The following is a 20610-nucleotide window of genomic DNA, read 5'->3' as shown; positions in this document are numbered from 1 at the left end:
TATTCATTTTTTAATACCTTGTAATTATGTTCTTAAAGTCCATGGATTGATTTTAATTGCAATACAAATTAAATTTTAGAAAGAATTGACAAAAAATTTTAACGGATGATTATATCTAAATATGTAGGAAGAATGTTATTTCAAGTGAAATTTTAAAATGTATCTTTTTCATTGTTGAATATTTTATATGTATTATATTTGATGACAAAAAGTTGTTAATAAATTTTATATTTACATTTGAAAAACAGTCCAAATTAAATTATTAGACAATGTTATTTTTTCATAATTGGCCCTAAATTAACTATCTTTTTACACTATCAATTAGAAAAGGAAAATGCTTCACTCCCCTAAAATTACCACTCCCTATTAGAAAAGTCATCTCATTTTAAGTATATCACTCCCTATTAGAAAAGTCATCTCATTTTACATACTTAAAATAGATCACTCAAGTTGTCATTTTCACATACTTAAAACAGATCACTTCAAGTTTTCATGTTTTCGGAGCCTTCCTGATGTTTCTAATGATGGCGGCTTTTGTAATTTTGCTATATTTATGGATGATTTTGTGTGGTATAGCTGATATTGATCAATGAAAGATAAATCTAATTTATATGCTAGTTTCCCAAGGCTAAAGAAATACAAACTAGAATATCATAACCTCCACACTATCTTCTGATTCAGCAAGTTTTGCTATTTATATTGGAGCAAATTTGGTACCTATTGGCGTGCCATAAACCAATTATATACGCATCTTCCCTTCAATCTATATTATTCCATTTGCTCGTGTCAAACTTACCAGTTGCCACTCACGTTCACTTTAGTAAAACCAACTAGCTGCTATAGCTAAGGCTTACGATTTTGCTAGTTATCACTGCCGACTAGCAGATAAAAATGGAGCACAATACTCGCAAACTGCAAATGGAATAAATTTTTACAGTAAATTGACGTGTGAGCTTACAAAGAATGATTGTAACTGTAAATAAATAAAGGTCAAGGAGATTCTTTATCACAGTATTGTCCTGGGACTGAACATTCTTCAGAACACTTTAATTTACAAAATCCTAAATAGTAAGTCTCCTTTGGTTATGTTTCAGACTTCTGTTAACTATTGATCTTCCCAAACCTTGAAAAACATCTCTTCTACACGATGTATCTTGAAAAGAAATAACCCAGGAGCTGGAAGAAATGGGAAATGCGTCCGGAGGTGGGATGGTATGTTTGCCTATGTTTCTGTTATTCCAGTGAGGTGGATCTTCAAGAGCTATGGTTTATCTTTTGTGTATTATAATATATATGTATATCTTAACTATTCTTCCTCTGTACACTGATGAACTAGTGAAAGACTTGAGGTGAAGCATAGTACTCGCTTTCATTAAACATGGGCCTTAGGTCTTCTCTGGACATAAAATCCAGTGGGAAAGAAACAAGATGACCTCTTACAGACATTAACCTTTCCATGGGATCTGTTCCCTTGATATCCCCATCTTGATAAGACTCTAGCTTATTTGGGGCTATTCCTAAATCGATGGTAGTGTGACCAATCTTCTCTTTCCAGTGAGCCAGGCACTGCCGGAGAGAAGCCCTGCATGGCGTGGGAAAAAGGAAAGATGTCAATCAATTTGAAAAGAGAGAAGGAAAATAGCAATTAGCCAGGAATGAGAGAGGATGAAAGGTGATGGCAGCTGCTGAATTATACCTGGAATGAATAAGATCATTTGGTATACAAGAGAAGACGTCTTGGAAAATCATGGTGTTAGTCTGCAGATGACAATCTGGGTTAGTTGGAAGGAGATCACATGTGGACACATAAAAAACAAAACAATAATAAAACCAAGAACAATCTACATCCTCTCTAGTGGCATTTCAATAAATAAATAAAATTTAAAACCACCCAAACAAAGCAGTCCAAACAGGAAATACATAGAAAAGAATGCTTCAGCAAATTCCATATTCATTAATTAAGTAGAATGAATTGTTCCAAACAATTAACCACATAAATTGCCTTATTGTATTAAACAATAAATTTTGATGGAAGAAGATTTCAATTTTCTTTCTCATTTTTCCTGTCAAATACTTTTTTGGGGACTTTTCACCAAAATAAATACAGCACAAGGCATGTATTACATGTCAAGATGCCTGTACTCCCCAAGAAATAGGGATGGCAATGCAGTGCCAACACCACAACCAACATTATGTGTCTTGCTGTGTAAAGAGTCAGTTGCAATGGGTAACCATCTCCACACTCTGGTAACAGCTGTCAAACTCCAATTGACCATCAAATCATTGTGAATCTCAATTTCAGTACAAATTTCATTTCACTGAGATGAGATACTAGATGGTAACTGGGCCATAATTACAAGTTAGCCAACATTTTTTGGTCTTTCCATCTATTTCAATGGTTAATTGAGATACATAGAGTGTATTTTATTTGTTTGTTATCACATCTACTTCAGCTAAGGAACTAAACAAGACGCAAATGGTAAAAGCTGCATATTTTAACCTAAATTGCACTCTTTTACCAAACTAGATTGAAAAGCTAAAGCAAATGTATTCACTTGAGTTTGATGACAGTTATTGGAGTCTGGCAACAGTCAACAGGTTTTGACTGTGGTAGCTGGAGTCTGGTGAAAGTCAATGTAGTTCAACAGTGACACAGATTCCAGGCAGCAACATATAGACTAATATTGGGCAGATTTTGGTAGGTGGGTTCCAATATATTATACAAGCAGGTTGTGCACCTATTTTTTGTGTGACATTGTGCAGCTGTGTTGCAGGGAAAGGCTGGCATATTGTGAGAACAAGCATATGCAGTGTGGGAGTATTACAGATCAAAACAAAAGCAGAGAAAGGTAATTGATATCCCTATCAACGATTTTGCTTTATACACTCTTGTACTAGCGACATGATGTGACATCAAATGAATATTATTCCACAATAAACACTTAAACCATTCTTACCTTTGCAGTTGCCATCCATATATCTTTGTATGTTGAATCAATCACTGGATCAGTAATTTGACCAATCTAAACAAAAGAAGAAATAATCAGGAGAAAAAAAAAATCCAGAAATCTCACACACCTAAGATAAAAGCGGGGAGGGGGGTAAGCAATATTCAAGGTATAAATGATTAACATATTACAACCTCTCCAGCATGAAGGCCAAGATGCTCAGACCATAGTGAGCGGCGAAGACTTGAGGCAAATTTCCCAGCCTTATATGGGCTGCCTCCCATGTATGAATCAACAAATTCTTTATCCTCAATAATTACACCAATCTGCAAGGAGGAAATCCAAGAAAACATAAGGGTGTGTAGCTGATTGGATTAGTGGATTTGACTAGTTAATAGCATTAGCTAATTGTACAAAGATATTTGGTAAATTAGTTGTTAGCTGATAGCTGATTACATGCAAAATGACTTTCTCCAAAAGCTGATCAAAAAAAGCTGCTTTGAGCAGCTTTTTGAATTTTAGCGTTTTGGAGCAATAAGCTGCTACAAAAAGCTAATTAATCAAACACTTACATTAGTTGTTTAACAAAGTCAAACAGCTAATAATGGTCAAATAAGCAAAAATTGGCTGATTAGCTAACTATGTTACCAAACATGGCCAAAATAGATTGCATAGAAAGTGCAATGGATTGAAAACATGATAAAATTTGACAATTGACTGTTTTATTTTGGAATAAAATCCGCTTCAATATTTTTGCAGTGTCACAATCACACAGAATAACCTAATCATGATGTTTCCATGGTTCAGTTAAGCTGGACAACCCATAGACAATATTTTAATATTTTAGTTCCATCAATATTGTAGCCTGTAATATAAACAGAAAAGTACTACCTCAGAGTCTCTTGACCCAAGCAAACTCCTGTCATTAATATTTGCTGATCCAATCAAGGCTGTGCAGTCATCAACTATCATGATCTTGCTATGAACATAAACCTATATAATTGACAAATATAATCCACCATCAATTAATGAGTGCAACAAGGGTTGTAAATGCAGCTAAACTAGCCAACATAGCAGGGAAAAATATAATTCATTCAACTTCTAAGAATGCCCAATTGCCCATTCAAAGTATTGATAACATACTTATCAAAAGTAATGGCTTCCTATGAGATGCATAGCACTAAATTAATTAGAGAAATATTTTTTAAAGCACATCTATCATAAATGTTTCCGAGGTAGCTAACCTACCAGTACAAAAAGCTTTAAGTAAAATGCCATACATTATATTACTGCACATTCCTATGGCATTGGAAGAATTTGCATCCAAAAAAACTTATATTTGAATAACATCAACCAAGACATTTCTCAAATTACAGAACAAAATTTAAAAAGCAAAAAAGAAAAGAAAAAGCATGCTACACACATGAGATGATACACCTAGAACTCAGACGTCTTTCTACCACAAGGACCAAAGTGCAAGAAAGGAAGATACCTGGCTAGAAACCACAGGTCCATCATCAAACAGTCTACCATAAGATCTGAGACCATAGAAAGATATATAATCATGTACTCTAGGACCAATAAGATCAGACAGGCTTTGCAAAATTGAAGTATTTCCTCTGCATATTGTCCGATATTGCCAATGCATGATAGCTCTTACAGATGCTGCACCACTATCATCCAAGCCACCCTACCAAAATTTAATACTTCAGCACAATACACGATGGAAATAACCAAGAGACAAGAGGGACAGAGATGAAGATGACAATCTGTCTAGTTTCCGAACCTGAAATCCAGGTAGAAGCGGTATAACAATAATAACCCTGAAACACTTTTTCTCATTATAAGCTCGCGTGACTCGCTCATACAATGCTTCTAATACACGATTCCGTATAATCTCATCTCCCACGAGACCTGAGATGAAAAATTGATTCTGGGAAAATTTTCCATCGCATAAGTCAGGAAACATTCGAGAGTTATTAAAGATCCTTTATAGATTCAGGACTAAAATGGCTATTCCCCCTACCTATTTTTAAAAATGAGAAGGATATTACAAACCTCAATATAAACAAAATGTTCTGCCTTCTGAATAAGAGAACAGTAAGCATTATGTATGCTTTCTTCAATTTGGCTCGTTCCAGCAGACCATTGACTAACACTCCTTATAACCTGGAACCAAAAAGTTTCATTTTTGTATCTGATACGCACCCAAAATAAGAGATGGTTTACTCAAAAAAAAAAAGGAAGGATGCAAATCAGGCAAATCAGAATATACAAGGAAGGCTTAACTCAAGGGATTTGACTAAAATAAATAGAGGCATAATCATCTCAACAATCATCTCCTTTCTATAATTATTTATTTCCTAGCACTATAAATTAGAATCTCTAGATGAGAGTAAATCATCGAATAATCTTCCTTAGTCTTTAAGCTTTAGTAGCTAGGCAAGAGCCTAAAACTCTTGTGGGGCAAGAGCCTAAAACTCTTGTTGGGGAAAGTCTTGTGACTTCCTGTTTCTTTTCTTTATTTTCTAGTCAACAAAAATACCTCCTGGTTCTTTTCTCTAACAAATTGGTCCGACCTGCCGTTGGATGGCGAACACACGAGATTCCCGCATAGAGACGTTAGAGAAGAACCAAGATGCAATCCGTACTGAATTGACCACATTGAACGATCGATTTGCAGCTTTGGAAGCTTCTGTGGCTAGGATGTCTGATCTCCTCGCTCTCTCCTTCCAAGGCGGAGGGCACAACAATGCCAGTGCTTCATCAACTTCCATCCCAACGCCGAATTCAACCTCTCTCCCAGAACATGTTCAGCCGGACAACACCTCGCTGCCCATTGGAAAAACAGAACTCCCTACATTTGAAGGCACCGATCCAATTGGGTGGTTAGCTAGAGTGGAGCAGTACTTTGCCATTCATCACACCCGAGAGGATTTGAAGGTCCCAACAGCTTTCGTTAGTATGGAGGGGGCAGCTCTACATTGGCTCCGATGGCTACAACAACAACAACCCACTCTTACTTGGACTCAATTCACACATGACCTTTTGGAAGAATTTGGCGACGAATTGCCTGGGCCACCGTTTGAACAGCTTGCCGCTCTTCGTCAAACGGGCTTGGTGGATGAATTCATCGCTGCGTTTCGAGCTCGCATTGCCCAAATTCCTGGACTTGCTCCTCACATTCAATTAGGGCTTTTTCTCAATGGCTTGAAACCTGCAATTCGGGTGCGGCTCCGACCGAATGATGTGACAGATCTCCGAACAGCGATGCGTGTCGCTCGCGCGGCAGAACGAGAAATTGAATTTCTCTCCACAGGCCGGCTCCTTGGACGCAATCTGCAAGAAGAAAATGCAGCACTCCAGATAAGTCCTTCACATAGTGGGTCTACTTGGTCTAATGGGCATGGGAAGAATTACCAAACCAATTCTTTTTCGAATTATTCACAGCCCAAACCCATTCCAACCCAGTCTCAATTCTCTGGCAGCAATCAAACATCTTCCTTCTCCTCCCAAACACAACCTGCGTTTCCTGCTATGCAGTCTTCAGTACGCAATTCCAGCACATCAACATCACGAGCTCCGGCACGACATTATTCTAACAAAGAGTATCTGGACATGCGCGCCAAAGGACTTTGTTTCCGTTGTCAGCAACCGTACAGTCCGCTTCATGTATGCCCGAATAAATCCTTGCAAACTCTAATTGCAGCAGAGGATGACGAGGACGAAACGAGCGACGAGCCTGGTGTAACTGACCAAATCGACACCGGACAATATAGGGCAGTCTTTCCAATCTAGCCTTGGGGACAAGGCTGTTTTTTTGGTGGGTGGCAATGATACGCACCCAAAATAAGAGATGGTTTACTCAGAAAAAAAAAGGAAGGATGCAAATCAGGCAAATCAGAATATACAAGGAAGGCTTAACTCAAGGGATTTGACTAAAATAAATAGAGGCATAATCATCTCAACAATCATCTCCTTTCTATAATTATTTATTTCCTAGCACTATAAATTAGAATCTCTAGATGAGAGTAAATCATCGAATAATCTTCCTTAGTCTTTAAGCTTTAGTAGCTAGGCAAGAGCCTAAAACTCTTGTGGGGCAAGAGCCTAAAACTCTTGTTGGGGAAAGTCTTGTGACTTCCTGTTTCTTTTCTTTATTTTCTAGTCAATAAAAATACCTCCTGGTTCTTTTCTCTAACAGTATCTAATCAAACAAAAACCCCCAGCAATACCTTTAAGAGACATATGTAGCACAATACAAACAACATAAATTATGTTTACAGTGGAAAAGAAATATCATTTGCACAAGCAATTTTATAAAAACAAGGCTCTGTTAGAATTCCTAATCTAGTATTAAACCAGAAACACAGCATATAATTTGCTTGTCACAGTTAGACACTGCAAGTGTATCTTACCTGACAACGACACCAAACACGGGGACCAACCTGCCCAGTTTCATCTGCTGAAACAACTTGATTACCGCGCTCCTGCGCTTCCCACCATTCCTTATCTGAGGCTCTGGTTCCAATATGCATCAAACTAGAAGACAACTCTCTCTGACAATCCATGTCATCAGCTTCATCCACAAATCCTTTCATCGGCATGCCTGGCAGAAAAGGTTCTACTTTGGCCTTCCGGAAAGGGAAAGAAATTCTAGTTGACCTGTTTGGCTGGTTATGCAGATCATACCCATTGCTGAACTCACGAGACTTTGGTTCTCCACTTATATTCATTTCATCAGCTTCTTGAGGCATGAGCAAAGGGACATCTTGGCAAGATGACTCAGACGAAAATGAATCCTGTCTCTTGATACTTTGAGCATTACTAGCATCTTTATTTTCAGTGTCTGTCTCTATGCTGACTCCCATGTAATGGGGAATAACCATATGATGCTGAGGCATAAGTAGTGGAATTGCTTGCTCATTTGGAGCTTTGTTCCGCTGAGAAATTAAAATAGTGTAAACTTAAAAGAAAGTCAAATATCCATAGATAATATTTTACTTTACCACAAAATAAGAACCTTGGCATAGTTCCAGCGCTGAACAAAATGTCGAGCCACATCACGGCAAGGTGGTCCCCAAAGGGCACAGTGTACATCATGCCAAGGCATGCGTGGATACTTTGCCCTGTCCAATTCGTCTTTCATGGTATCTTCCCATGTGTTTGGTTCAGATTCCCTGAAAATTGAACTGCGTGAGGAACTTGGAAAGTAAATGAAAGAGGAGAGACTGCAAAAGTCAATAAGCCACTAAAAATATGTCTTGAGGCAAAGGCTTTATAAAAGAATGAGCTGATGTAGGATTCTTGATCACAAATACATATAGGCATATAAGAAAATCAACTCAATCTATTAAATATTTAAATGACCAAACAAAATGTAACACCCACCCCTAAATATTTGTTGCAGAAATACAAAACATATCCAATGAACTACCAAATCATAAAAGGCAGCTTATAGACTTCTACAACACACGTATACTCCGTATTTGAAATTTTTAGTCATAAACGCAAAGTAAAGACATGAATGTGAAAAAAACATACCTTGGATTATAGTAGTCTTTGCCAGGCCAAATACGAGGCGGACAATCACCTACTTTATGTTCAGATGAATCATAACGACCAAAGCAAAGATCTAGGCCCCCAATAAAACAAACTTGATGGTCAACAACAACAATTTTTTCATGATGAGACCTATCAATAAACATAAATGGAAATTAGCAGATGCAGATAGCTTTAGAACTGGGAGCCAAAATTCTTTTTACTCTTTTAACTTTTTCTATAACCAAAAACAAAAATCCCAGTTTCAATAAACAAAATAAAGGGACCTGCTTGCTCTTCCCTTTTCTTTTTATGCATACCATAAATAGACGCCACTTGAAAAATGGTCAGGATAACGAAGTACTCTAACGTTCTCATGGATTTCTAAGAGTTTCTTCTTGCTATACACGCTGTTGATTTTCAAAGCAAGAGCAACCTCCTTGTATAGCAGAATGTAAATCTGAAGCAATGGGATATATTAAAAAAATCAAGTGATTAAGTAGCTGCTAACCCAAGGCACAATATGTTATGGATGAATTGTAAGCAGATTGTATCAATATATTTAGGACAGTACTAAAAGTTAAGATTCATAAAAGCTAAAGAAAAGCCTCAAATATTTGACAAAAAGAAATGTTTGGTAATGTTATTAACACATTTTCTAAGCTCCTTACAATTGATTGTAGAACCCAATAAATACAATCAGCATTACTTTAAGGCAAATCTCAATAACAAACAAAAACAATAGTTACTTCACATGGCATAACAGTTCAAAATAATATTTGGTCCCGGAACAAAATCAATGAGTGTAACTAGATCTGATTTTTAATGACACTAGTTAATAAACAAAACAAGACACCTATCAACTAAGATGCCATGGAAGTATGTCTGCTTGCATGAAGACACAATTGGATAATGAACTTACAAAGCATGATATAAGAAATAAGGGCTCAAAAATATGTTCCCAATTGGATGCACTTTGTAGTGAAGTCCAAGATACTTGAGTGGCAAGAAATAACCAGCAAAATGGTTACATGTTGAAGATAGCATGCGAAACATTAGAAACTAACTGAACATTTTCATAAGCCTGAGATGTGTACCTGTACACCTTGTTTGGCCTTGGCTCCCAATAAAGAATCAAGCCGGGAGGAAGCATGGTTCTGAAAAGGGCGCCGCATGTACAGTTCTGGGCAAAGCCACCAGTCACACATGAATATCTGCATCCATAAATCAACATCCACATTCTTACTTGCAAATTAATTCAAACAAAGAATGATGCACTTGAAACAAAGGAAAAGAAAAAACAACATAAAAAAACCTCTGATTTTGCTTTCTCAATTGCCAGAGCAATGGCTTCAAATGCCGCCTGACCATCAACAAACCACTGAGCTTGGCTTCCATCTTCAACTAAACCCCGTGGAGGAGCAAATGAACCAAAGCGATGAGGGTGACACCAACCCTCAGGTGGTCTAAGCCCAGCATCATTAATTGCAGCAACCCAATCTTTAACTTTAGAATTACTCTTTGCTCTTAACTTGATGCTTCGTATCCCACAAGACACCTATCACAAAATTAACATATCTGAATGACATAATTTTAAATCAAGTCATAGCAGCTAAGAAAGGATAGCTATATCTCCAAAACACCTAAAACCATTAAGCAGGAACACAATGGAGATTTGAGGATTATCTCAAACACGGGGAGAGCAGCAGTGAGTGACCCGGGTTCAATTCCCATCAAAGGAACCAAAATGTTTTGTTCTTTGCAAAATGCTCTCATCAATGGGCAAGAAGCGGGGTTCGAGGTTGAAGCAGGACCATCAATGGTGAATGGATGGTTGAGTACAGGTTGTAGAGTAGGAAACTGAGATAGGATGTAAAGGAGTTTCTGGAGTCTCCGGGCTCCTTGGTTTCGTTTAAAACTCAAGTGCTTGTCTTTATTTCTCCATCAGAAGTGCTTTACTTATAGTCAAGAATTACATACTTAAGGAAAGTTCTAAAGGAAGGAAAATAATCTCTTCTTAAAATAAATCTACTAACAAGGAAGTAAATAAATTATGCTGATTTGTTCCCTTATTCTGCTGATTGTGTAACCCCCCCGTGTGATCCCGAAGACAGTGCTGGTATGATCTTCCAAAGAACGCATCATTGAGCTACAACATCAATGCCATACTTGGTACTTCATCTACTTTCTATTCTTTTCGCTTCTTTTATATAAGTAAAGACTTCCTTTCAATTGACTGAGAATGCAATGAAAGGATGAAAAACAATATTCCCAGCAATATTTCTATAGAAATTCAAATGTCCCCAAGGAACAAAGGATCCAACCCAGCAAACTACATTTGAAACTTTCACTTCAATGTTCAAACCCTACCAAAAGCTGCTAAGGACACATAGAAGAACTCAAATTCCTTACCCTAAAATAATGGCGCAAAGGGTTGCCATCCTTTACTTCTTTTGCCAATGATACTCTTCCCTCTCCATTACCATCTGAGGCTGGAAGCACATCAAAAACAACTATATCTAAAGGCTCAGTGTCAAAAGGATCCTTAAGGAAGGCCAAGAATCCTGGCTTCAGTACAGCCCAGACCTGCAAATAACCAAAAGCTAAGGTAAAGTGCAAGTGGAAGTGACAAGCACAAATATAAATGCCACAGAGAACTTAAAATAACACAATCAGAGTAGATCTTTTCCAGCATCTAACTTGAGTAATAAAATGTACAAACAAAAATACTTATGCAAACATTTGGTATTCATGAGACATCAGGGAGGTAAACTGATATCATAGCCACAAGCAAACAAAACTAGAGAGAAGTTATTATCAAGCAACCAGCAACACCCTCTAGCTATGCAAATTAATACACCTAAAAGGCTTCACTTTAATACACCATCATTATCACCAAATATTTGACTGATTCTTCTATCCATAACTCAGCAAATACAAGTGTTTAGCAAAAGAACAATAAGTTGGTTTAAAAAAAATATTGTTACTTTTATGATTTGAGTGTTAAGGTGTTATGAAGCTCTATAAAATAACACTTAAGGAGAACCTGAAAGGGACTATACTTTAGCCATGGACATTAATCAAAAGGGAAATTTCACCTTTGAATAACTATTCCTAGGAAGGGTGTAATCAATTAAAATGAGAAGTACAAAGAACTGACATATATAGGGTTCTCAACTACAGATAATGCTCAAGCATGTATGTATCAGTGAGAATTTCAAGAAAGAATGTTTACCTTCTGCCAGTTGTCTTTACAACAATTGAACCAATTACATGAACAACATTTGTTATGATCTTCACCACTTCGTATCTTGGGTAAATGTTTTACCAAAATATAATCTTCTTTAAGCTTAGGACCATACTCTGGCGAGAAGGATAAACTTGAAACCTCCAAAAATTTGCAAACCTATATCATTAAATCATTGGTGTTAAAGCTTGAATGAAAAGGTTATAAAAGCATTTTTCAAGCAAAAGAAATATTGATGGAATGATACAATGAAAAGATAATTCTTTAAGACTCACAGGACTAGCACAAGTACAGAACAATCTAAGTGCTCAGCAGTGACCATTAGGTCATAGGTTCAATGCATGAAAGATCCTCTATGAAAATAGAGGTAAGTTTGCATACCATCTTCCTTCCACATATGTGGCAGGATATAGAAGTGCACATGGTCTGACCTGCTACCATTTTTATTCACAAGACTAGTACAAAAGAAACAACAGAGTATAAGACAGTTGCATACCTCATGGGAATTGACAATATCTATGTTTCCAAGAAAGTGATTTAAGTACCCCTGCATTGCTACTTTTGCTCTGTCTGACATAGAATGTTGTTTTAAAAGTGTGGGGCGGATTATTGGCAGTGCAGCACTAGATGGAACATCTCTGAACAAAAAACCACCTGTAAGAACAATAGCTATTATAAGGGGAACAATGAATCTAATGCTTTCCTTCTATCAAGAAAGGTCATACTGAATTAGAAATTACCTGTTTCTTGCACTTTCATCAGTGCGCATTGGAAGAGTGTCATCATCCGGTTCATCATCATCTTGCATAACAGGTAGAATTTCCCCTATTCCTAAATTTTGAAGCCATTCTTTAACCTTTAAAGTAAAAAATGAATTGCCAGTCAGAGGAAAAAAAAAAAAAAAAAAAAAAAAGAAGAGGAAACTCCACAGTTATAGCAGAAGATTATTGCAAATACTGATAAAATTGCTAGAGATTACAGAACACTATCACAAATCAGTTACAAACAGGAGTGATAACTATATAATGATTAGGTAGGTAATCCAAATATACCTGTTCTTGCTTCTCATGAATTTCCTCAATAAATAGCCGTCTCTTTAATGCAAAATGTAAATAAAAAACTTGTGAAGCCTTCTTCACTAGTTGCCATTTGAACTACAGAGCACAAGAATAACACATAGCAGACATCAATGTATCAGTAATCAGTACAGCCTCATAAAAACAAACAAAAAGGTATATATATTGAAACATAAGACATAACGAAAAGTCAGAATCTTGTATATAGACAGTAAAAAAAATTCAACCTAAAATTCAGTGAAATAGAAATATAGAATATAGTAAGACAAGTACAGAATTAAGTCTGAAGATGGTGAATCACATAACTGGAAACAGACCAGATCCTTACAAGCTAGTGAAATTCAAACTCTATTCATTCAATACTGAAAAGCTCTTTACTCAAGAGGAGATAAGACACACCATAATTACTAAGTCAAGGTCACAACAACGTAAAAGATATTGTTCTTAGGCTTCAGTGACCAGTGGTCTAACACTCTGCCAAATAAAACAACTCTCGCCCTCTAAATTTTTTTTGGTATACATGACAAGGTGAAGAAACTGTCTTCTCGTGTAGTATGCAGAAAATGACAAATAAGTAGAAGAATCTCTCATCAATTTGCTTGCAAGTTATCTAGTCTAGTGTTTTCATATATCCATCCATATATACATTAATTAATAGTTTAATACACAATTGCAGTCAGATTTCTTGCTTTTTCTTCTCTAGGAGACTTAACACGTTTGTGAGGTTTTGAAAGTAGCTCAATATAAACCCCAAATAAAGGTTCCACAACCTGTATCTGAGCTTATGATACTCCATTCAAAGTTGAAAAAGATGAGTTCATAAGTATAAATGGTGACTTAGAAAAAGCACTAAATTTAGTTGTTTATTGACCTAAAGTGGCCGGAACTAGAAGTCTCATCCAAATTCAAGATTATTTCTTTGTGCACGCTGATAACAAATTAAAACATATAAATAGAGTTCAAACAAATTCTAGTGCCTAGAATTCTAAAGTTCAATTATTCATAGCTGTTAATGCAATTGACACTTGAATATTCAAGTGGCCAATCCAGGTGCACGAAACAATCTGAAAACAGAGCGAATCAAGCAGAGAAGTATTGCCTGTTTGTATTTAAATTCAATTGTGTAAGTGAGGAGCATGGGGCTGATATCAGCGACGTCGGGACGGGACACCTGGACGATAGTAGCCATAGGCAACTCATCGAAAATCCGAGCCGCCTCGGAGCACTGCTGCTGCAGCTGATGATGAGAAGTGAGCAACGAGGAGGTCATCGACGGCGAGGAGGAAGGCTCCGATTGCATCTGCACGTACATCGGCCCTACTCCGCCGGCGCCAACCAATTGCTCCATCGACGTCATTACCGATGATCAGTACGTGAATTGAGATCTAGAGAGAGAAAGCCAACCAGGAAGACAAAGCAGAAGTGTAGAGAGAGAAACCGAAGTCGAGAAATTGAGAATTCTGGTATCCAGTCTAGACTATATAGAGGAAGAGAGCGGAGAAAAGTAGGAAACGGAATTGCTTTTTTTTTTTTTTAATAATAATAATAATTTTATATTCAGGCGTTGAGTGTTGAAACGTGAACAGGGGTTTTGATTGCTGATTTGGCGTTGGTCCGGATTTAAGGGATCGGGGCGGTTTTGCAAATTGTCAAATTTTCATTCTTCGTTAGTTTTCGTGGTTTTGTTAGTTACTGACTTACTGTGTTATTATTAATCAAATCCAATGATTGAGGGCGAGCCTAACTTGAACTCTTGAAGAACCAGAACGTTACGTACGTAACGAAGGTGTTGAAATTAGGGACGTAAACCAACTCAATTAAGTTAAATTCGAATTTAACTATATTGAGAATAGGAGTACTTGTATTCGACTATTCTATTTGTGTTGATTAAATATTCGAATTTCAAATTTTATTCGTATTCAATTTGATTACATTATTCGAATATATTTGATTCGACTCAAATATTTGAATTCAAAATGTCTAACTTGATTTTTTTTAAAGTTTAATATATATATATATATATATATATATATATATATATATATATATTGTTGGTCCCGATGAGTAGGGGTTAAGTCTAGAAAAGGTACGGTGAGTAGACTTGAATAATTTTTGAACACTTTTTCAAAGTAAAGCAGTGGAAAAATAATTGTTACCCCTTTTTAAAATTTGTCTTTGTATGTGTTTTGCTCTTTTAAACTTTAGGTTTGGTTGGTTATGACTTGAAAGTAAATCGCAATATGTAAAGAGAATGTGAGAGAGAGATTTTTGAAGTGGTTCAACCAAAACCCAACATACGTCCATTCTTCTCCTTAAACTCCAATATGATGATTGCACTATCACGACTAGTACAATAAAGAGCGATTGTGCTTTGATAACAAAGTTGACCGCAATTTTCAAGATTTTTCACAAGATGCACTTGTTACTCCACCTCTTTCTACTAATCCAAGTAGAGAAAGTTGCTTTGAACACAAGGTTGTTCAAATTCTCCAACTATAGACTCTGTGTTGAATCTTCTTGGTTGCTGCAATAGTCTGAGCTTGATCTTTCTTTGCTCTCTCACTTCACTGGCTCTTGGTATTGTTTGTAAGCTAGTTCACACTTAACACTTGGTTTTCTAAAATTGCTAGCACTCATTTAGATTTGAATGGAGGTATTTATAGAGGTCTTTGAAATTTGTCCGTGGGAGGGAAACACATTTCAAACATCTTTTGACCAATGTGCAATAACCAGTGGATAAAGCATAGTAGGTTGCTTTTGTCAAATTTCCAGCCGTTGAAGTACTTTTGGATCTGATTATGAACCTTTTGTCTGCACAAAATGTTGGGTAATAAGGTGGAAAAATTCTAAAATAATAATCCTACGGAAAGATTATTATTCTATGGGAAAACAGAAAAAAAAAAATCTGGGAAGGAAAATGTGGAAAATTTTGGGTAGAGGTTAGCACGAGTTTGAACACAAAGTTCTTTTCCTTAAAACCTTATTTGCTACCTCCCACAAGTGCTAGGCGCGTTGTAGCCTAGGTTTCCCAGGATAAAACGTGCTGCGATTCTTTGTTTAAGCACCCAAACAAATCAATTGATAATTGCTATATTCTAACTAACATATCTTCTGTTGCAGGACCAGCATAGATGAAGCTGAGCTATGGCACCAAAAACTGGGGCATCTAAGTTACAAACTACTTGATAAACTAATGAAGATAGAAGGTATTCGTGGTTTACCCAATATGAAAGTCAAATCAATCATTTGTGGTGCCTGCCAAGCTGGGAAACAGACCAAATCATTTCATCCAGCTCAACATACCATAAACACAAGTCACTGCCTAGAACTGATCCACATGGATCTCATTGGTCCTACTCAACACAGAGTTTTTGAGGTAAGAAATACATGCTGGTATGTGTTGATGATTTTTTTGTGGGTAATCTTTCTCAGGGAAAAATCCGAAGCACTTGAAGCTTTCAAAACACTGGGACTGAAACTCTAAAAGGAAAGAAATGAACCTATTATTCGAATTCGAATTCGAAGTGATCAAGACGGAAATTCGACAAAAACTTGTTCGATGCCTTTTGCAATCAATCAGGAATTACCCACGAGTATTCAGCACCAAAGACCCCTCAACAAAACGGAGTCGTTGAATAAAAAAACCGCACCATTCAAGAAATGGGACAAGTCATGCTCAACGCCAAAGGATTACCTCAAAAATTCTGGACAGAAGCTGTAAACACCACATGCCACATCTCCAACCGAGTCTATCTTCGGCCAGGCACAAGTCAAACACCGTATGAATTATGGAAAGGTAAGAAACCGAATATTAAATACTTTCACATTTTTGGCTCACAATGTTTTATTTTGAAGGATAGAAATCATGTTGCCAAATTTGAACCAAAAAGCGACGAGGGGATCTTTCCTGGTTATTCAACGAATAGCAGTGCATATCGTGTATACAACAAAGTGACCAAGACCACCATGGAGTCTACAAATGTTGTAATTGATGATCAACCGAATGATATTGTTGAAGTTTCACAACCTGAGTCAATGACAGAACCTGATGTAAACCGTTCTGAAACTCCTGAACGAGATCTAGAGTCACCTACGCTGTCACCCACGCCATCTGAACCTGACCCAGAACCAGAATCAGAATCTGACACTTATCAAGACGACATTGACATTCCAACATGCATCCACAATAGATCATCCATCTTCAAAATTAATTTTGCCACCATCTTTGGTGATAAGGTCTACAGGTTCATTACTCTCTAATTCCTTTTGTTCTTTCATGAATCTTTTAGGGTGTCATTGTCTGATTTGTCCTGTGAAATACCTGCAAATATTCCTATGTCTAAAGCTGAGTTTTTATGTGTTCCTTTACCTAATTTGGTGCCCTCTACTTCAATATCCTTGCATTCTTCAAATCTTGACAATTCTTCATCTTTGCCAGTGTAATATTCTACATCTGTGATAGAATCTGTTTCAGGATAAGATAATTTATCTTTTGAATTAACGGTTCAGTTCCTACATGCTCTCGCCTTGCATCTATATCTTTTTTGTGCGTGTGTCTCTCTATGATTGATTTGTCCTCTATTCCAATTTATTTTTTATTTTTCTAGCAATTAATACTTTTCGTTACCTACTCTAAATTGCGGATTGATTCTTTGTGTTTTGTTCTTGACTGTTTTCTATGCGTTTACTAAATGTTCTACTTGCGTTGTTTTGAGTGCTTTTAATGGATTGATTCTTTATGTTTTGTTCTTGACTGTTTTCTATGCGTTTACTAAATGTTCTACTTGTGTTGTTTTGAGTGCTTTTGAACTAATAAAACTATTTTTGCTTAGGTTATTTTTGTTTCTTGCGTTGCATCTTTGAATTCTCTATGGTTACTTGAATGAAAATTTGATGCAATTTGTTTAATATTTGCAAAATATGTAAATGTGTTTTGTTGGTTCGGTCATGACTGTATCTGTGTTTGCTTGTATACTTATTGTGCTAACTGTTATAAATTCTTGCCTGAAGTTGACTTACATGAATCTGTGCTTGATTTTGCTCTATTTGAATCTCTGGCTGAATATGCTTTACATGACCGTGCTTGTTTTGTTTGTGTGTTTTACAGTGCTATCTGGTATGAATTTGTGCTTGACTTTGCTTAATATGAATCTGTGCGTAAATGTGCTTTATCTGAATGTGCTTACTACTTGGGTATGCTCTGTTTGCATTATCTGCTCCAACTTGATATTCGTGTCTATAGGTACTTATTGCGTATCTGAATCTGTGGTATGCTCTGTTTGCATTACTTAATGGTTATCTAGTTCTGCGTTTCTTGTTTCAAATTTTCTTGTGCAGGTTCAATCCAATAGGGCACTCCGTCATACTCAATCCACGAATATAGATGTTCACCTTTGGCAATTCATTGGCAAAAAAGGGGGAGTATATACGAAGGGGGAGCAAGGATTAAGGGGGAGTTTTGGTAAAACTGTTGGAATTGGAGTCACACTGATTGGTAGCAGTTGGCTGATGGTTGGGTGGTGGTTATTTTTGGCTTCTGATTATTATTGGATTCATAATTCATATTATTGGGATTATGGTGGTTATTTTTGGCTTTTGATTATTATTGGATTCATAATTCATATTATTGGGATTCTTATCTATATCTTATTACTCACATCAGTTCAGCGGATTATCTATGCATCATAAATATTTGAGTGTGATACAGCTTGGGATACAGTTGTCTGTTGGGATGATTATCAGTGGATGAAGCTACAGTCCATATGACATGGTAATTTCTCAAAATAATTCTAACCCATAGGTTTACATGTCAAGCAAGTATACTAAGGACCACCTATTAATAAAACTGTTTGAAAATGAATTTATTTTGGCCCGAAGTATACATGCATTAGTTTTTGCCAATTAAATTGCCAAAGGGGGAGATTGTAAGTGTATAAATGATACACGTAAAAAAAAAAAAAAAAAAAAAAAAAAAAAAAAAAAAAAAACTCTTAATATAAATTGGCTAATTTAATTATTAAAGGGTTAGAATTATTCAATGTGAAATACTTTATGTTATACTATTTGGACCATTTTCTATCACCTAAAGGTAATTGAATGGATATCATGCATTGGTTAATGAAGGAGAAGTAGAAGTGTGTTATGGTGAAACTTTCAAACAAAAATGTGAGGCTGTGATTTGTTGAAGACTAATGGATGCTAATTATGTGGATCAAAGTGATGGGTTATATATATTACTATAAAAGGAAGCCACACCAATGAGGAAAGTTGCCATTTTTGAGAATTGATATATTGAGTAAAGGAATTTCTAGAAAGCTACTGCATAAATATCTATTGTTATTTTATTATTTCTTGAGAAATTCTGCCTGAGCTACACAGTCAGTACCTGGTACAGTTGAAGCTTCGCTTGAAGATTGTTATGGCATGCACGGTTCAGTCCTGAATAGGTGTTAGGAAGGGTTGTAGTGGTAAACGCTGAGAGCCATTTGTACTTACCTCTTGTAATACTCCTTGGTGAATATCTATAGTGGATTGGGCAGACGTGGGTTGCCCCGCAGACGTAGGAGAACCGCTCCGAACTGCGTAACAATTCTCTTGTGTTATTGTTTTATTTTATGCTTTCAATTTTCGTTATTTACATTTGATTAACAAATCTAATTAATGAACACGATTGTTGCATAACATAAAATCAAGTAGAAATATAAGTTAAATCTTGCATTCAAGATTCACGGTGCAATTTCAATTTTGAATGCTATTTTGCATCATTCACGAAATTATACCATCATTGATAATAATGATTACGGTCAAATTATAAATTTGTAATGGTATTTTGCATCCAGTACATGCATTCTAACATTATCATGCTCAGTTTTTTAACCGGGATTAAAAAAAATTATAATGGTATTATTTAGAATATTTAGTGTTCAATGTTTAATTTAACTTTTTTTCCATTTATTGTATTTTTAACATTTTTAATCGTATTTTACATTGAGTACATGCATTCAAGAAATTATAAAATCTTTATTTGACTGTAATGATTACTGTCAAATAATAAATTTGTAATCAATCTTTTCATCCAATATATGCATTCATTCAAACATTATCCCAGGATATGCATGTTGTACATAATCATGCTTATTTTTAAAATGAGAAAATTTCAATTTTGGTCCACTGACTATTAGAGGTGTGTTAATTGCAGCACTTGACTATTAAAAATGTTGATTTAGTACCTTGACTATGCGATTTTTATCAATTTTGGTCAGCCGGCCAAATTAAAGGCGATTTGTGACTGGAAAAACGCAAGTCAACCAATAGTCCGATTTGGCAGGGGCAAATTAGTACTTTCATGTTGCTTCTATGATTTGGGTAAAGAGATTGTTGACCAAAGGAGCACCCGACCCCCCGAAATCAATTTCTACCCGCCTAATTCTAATTGACTCCACTAACCCACCTGTGAAACCTAATTCATTCGACCAGTGAAGAGAAAGCTTCAGTGAAGAGAACGCTCTAGTGAAGAGAATCAGACTCCATCGACGAAGGAAGAAAGCTCCATTTACTCGCACTACAGTGAAGTGAACCAGTCTCCATTTACTCGCGCTGCATACCAGGCAATTTAATGGCTGTCAGGGGTAAGACTTTGAGATTACTTTACTTAATTTGTGTGAAATTAGCAGTGGGTGTTAGTGTGCTTTAAATATTCTCAGAAACTTACATGTGGGGACCAATTTTAGCTTAAAGTTGATTGTTCAGTGGGTGTTAGTGTGCTTTAAATATGCTCAGAAACTTACATGTGGGGACC

General features: G+C 36.3%; 1 protein-coding gene and 1 long non-coding RNA gene across 4 annotated transcripts; one reads left to right on the top strand and one right to left on the bottom strand.

The window, feature by feature from the left end:
* Positions 1-907: 907 nt before the first annotated feature.
* Positions 908-14305, bottom strand: LOC109191865 (phospholipase D zeta 1-like). Of its 3 annotated transcripts, none has more exons than XM_019342539.1 (20): positions 13912-14303; positions 12789-12890; positions 12477-12592; positions 12233-12374; positions 11725-11895; positions 10902-11075; positions 9805-10047; positions 9587-9703; positions 8810-8949; positions 8493-8642; positions 7972-8128; positions 7367-7891; positions 5007-5117; positions 4735-4881; positions 4441-4638; positions 3840-3941; positions 3143-3274; positions 2958-3023; positions 1697-1758; positions 908-1582 (listed from the first exon to the last, which is right to left on the bottom strand). In XM_019342539.1, exons 1-20 carry the CDS (start codon positions 14167-14169, stop codon positions 1333-1335), a joined length of 3363 nt encoding a protein of 1120 aa, XP_019198084.1. In that variant the 5' UTR covers positions 14170-14303; the 3' UTR covers positions 908-1332. The 3 variants fall into 3 exon arrangements, with proteins under 3 accessions (XP_019198084.1, XP_019198097.1, XP_019198091.1); XM_019342552.1 differs by having other exon boundaries at positions 12233-12390; positions 13912-14300; XM_019342546.1 differs by lacking the exon at positions 3143-3274 and having other exon boundaries at positions 13912-14305.
* LOC109191884 lies at positions 10056-19123 on the top strand. Its single transcript, XR_002056010.1, has 3 exons — positions 10056-10369; positions 13275-13276; positions 19109-19123. It is a non-coding gene; the product is annotated as an uncharacterized LOC109191884 (long non-coding RNA).
* Positions 19124-20610: the final 1487 nt, after the last annotated feature.

This window comes from Ipomoea nil, unplaced genomic scaffold (genome assembly GCF_001879475.1).
Source record: "Ipomoea nil cultivar Tokyo-kokei standard unplaced genomic scaffold, Asagao_1.1 scaffold0209, whole genome shotgun sequence".
Taxonomy (NCBI): domain Eukaryota; kingdom Viridiplantae; phylum Streptophyta; class Magnoliopsida; order Solanales; family Convolvulaceae; genus Ipomoea; species Ipomoea nil.
The sequence above is the reverse complement of the archived record's forward strand: the minus strand, read 5'-3'. Positions and strand labels throughout refer to the sequence as shown.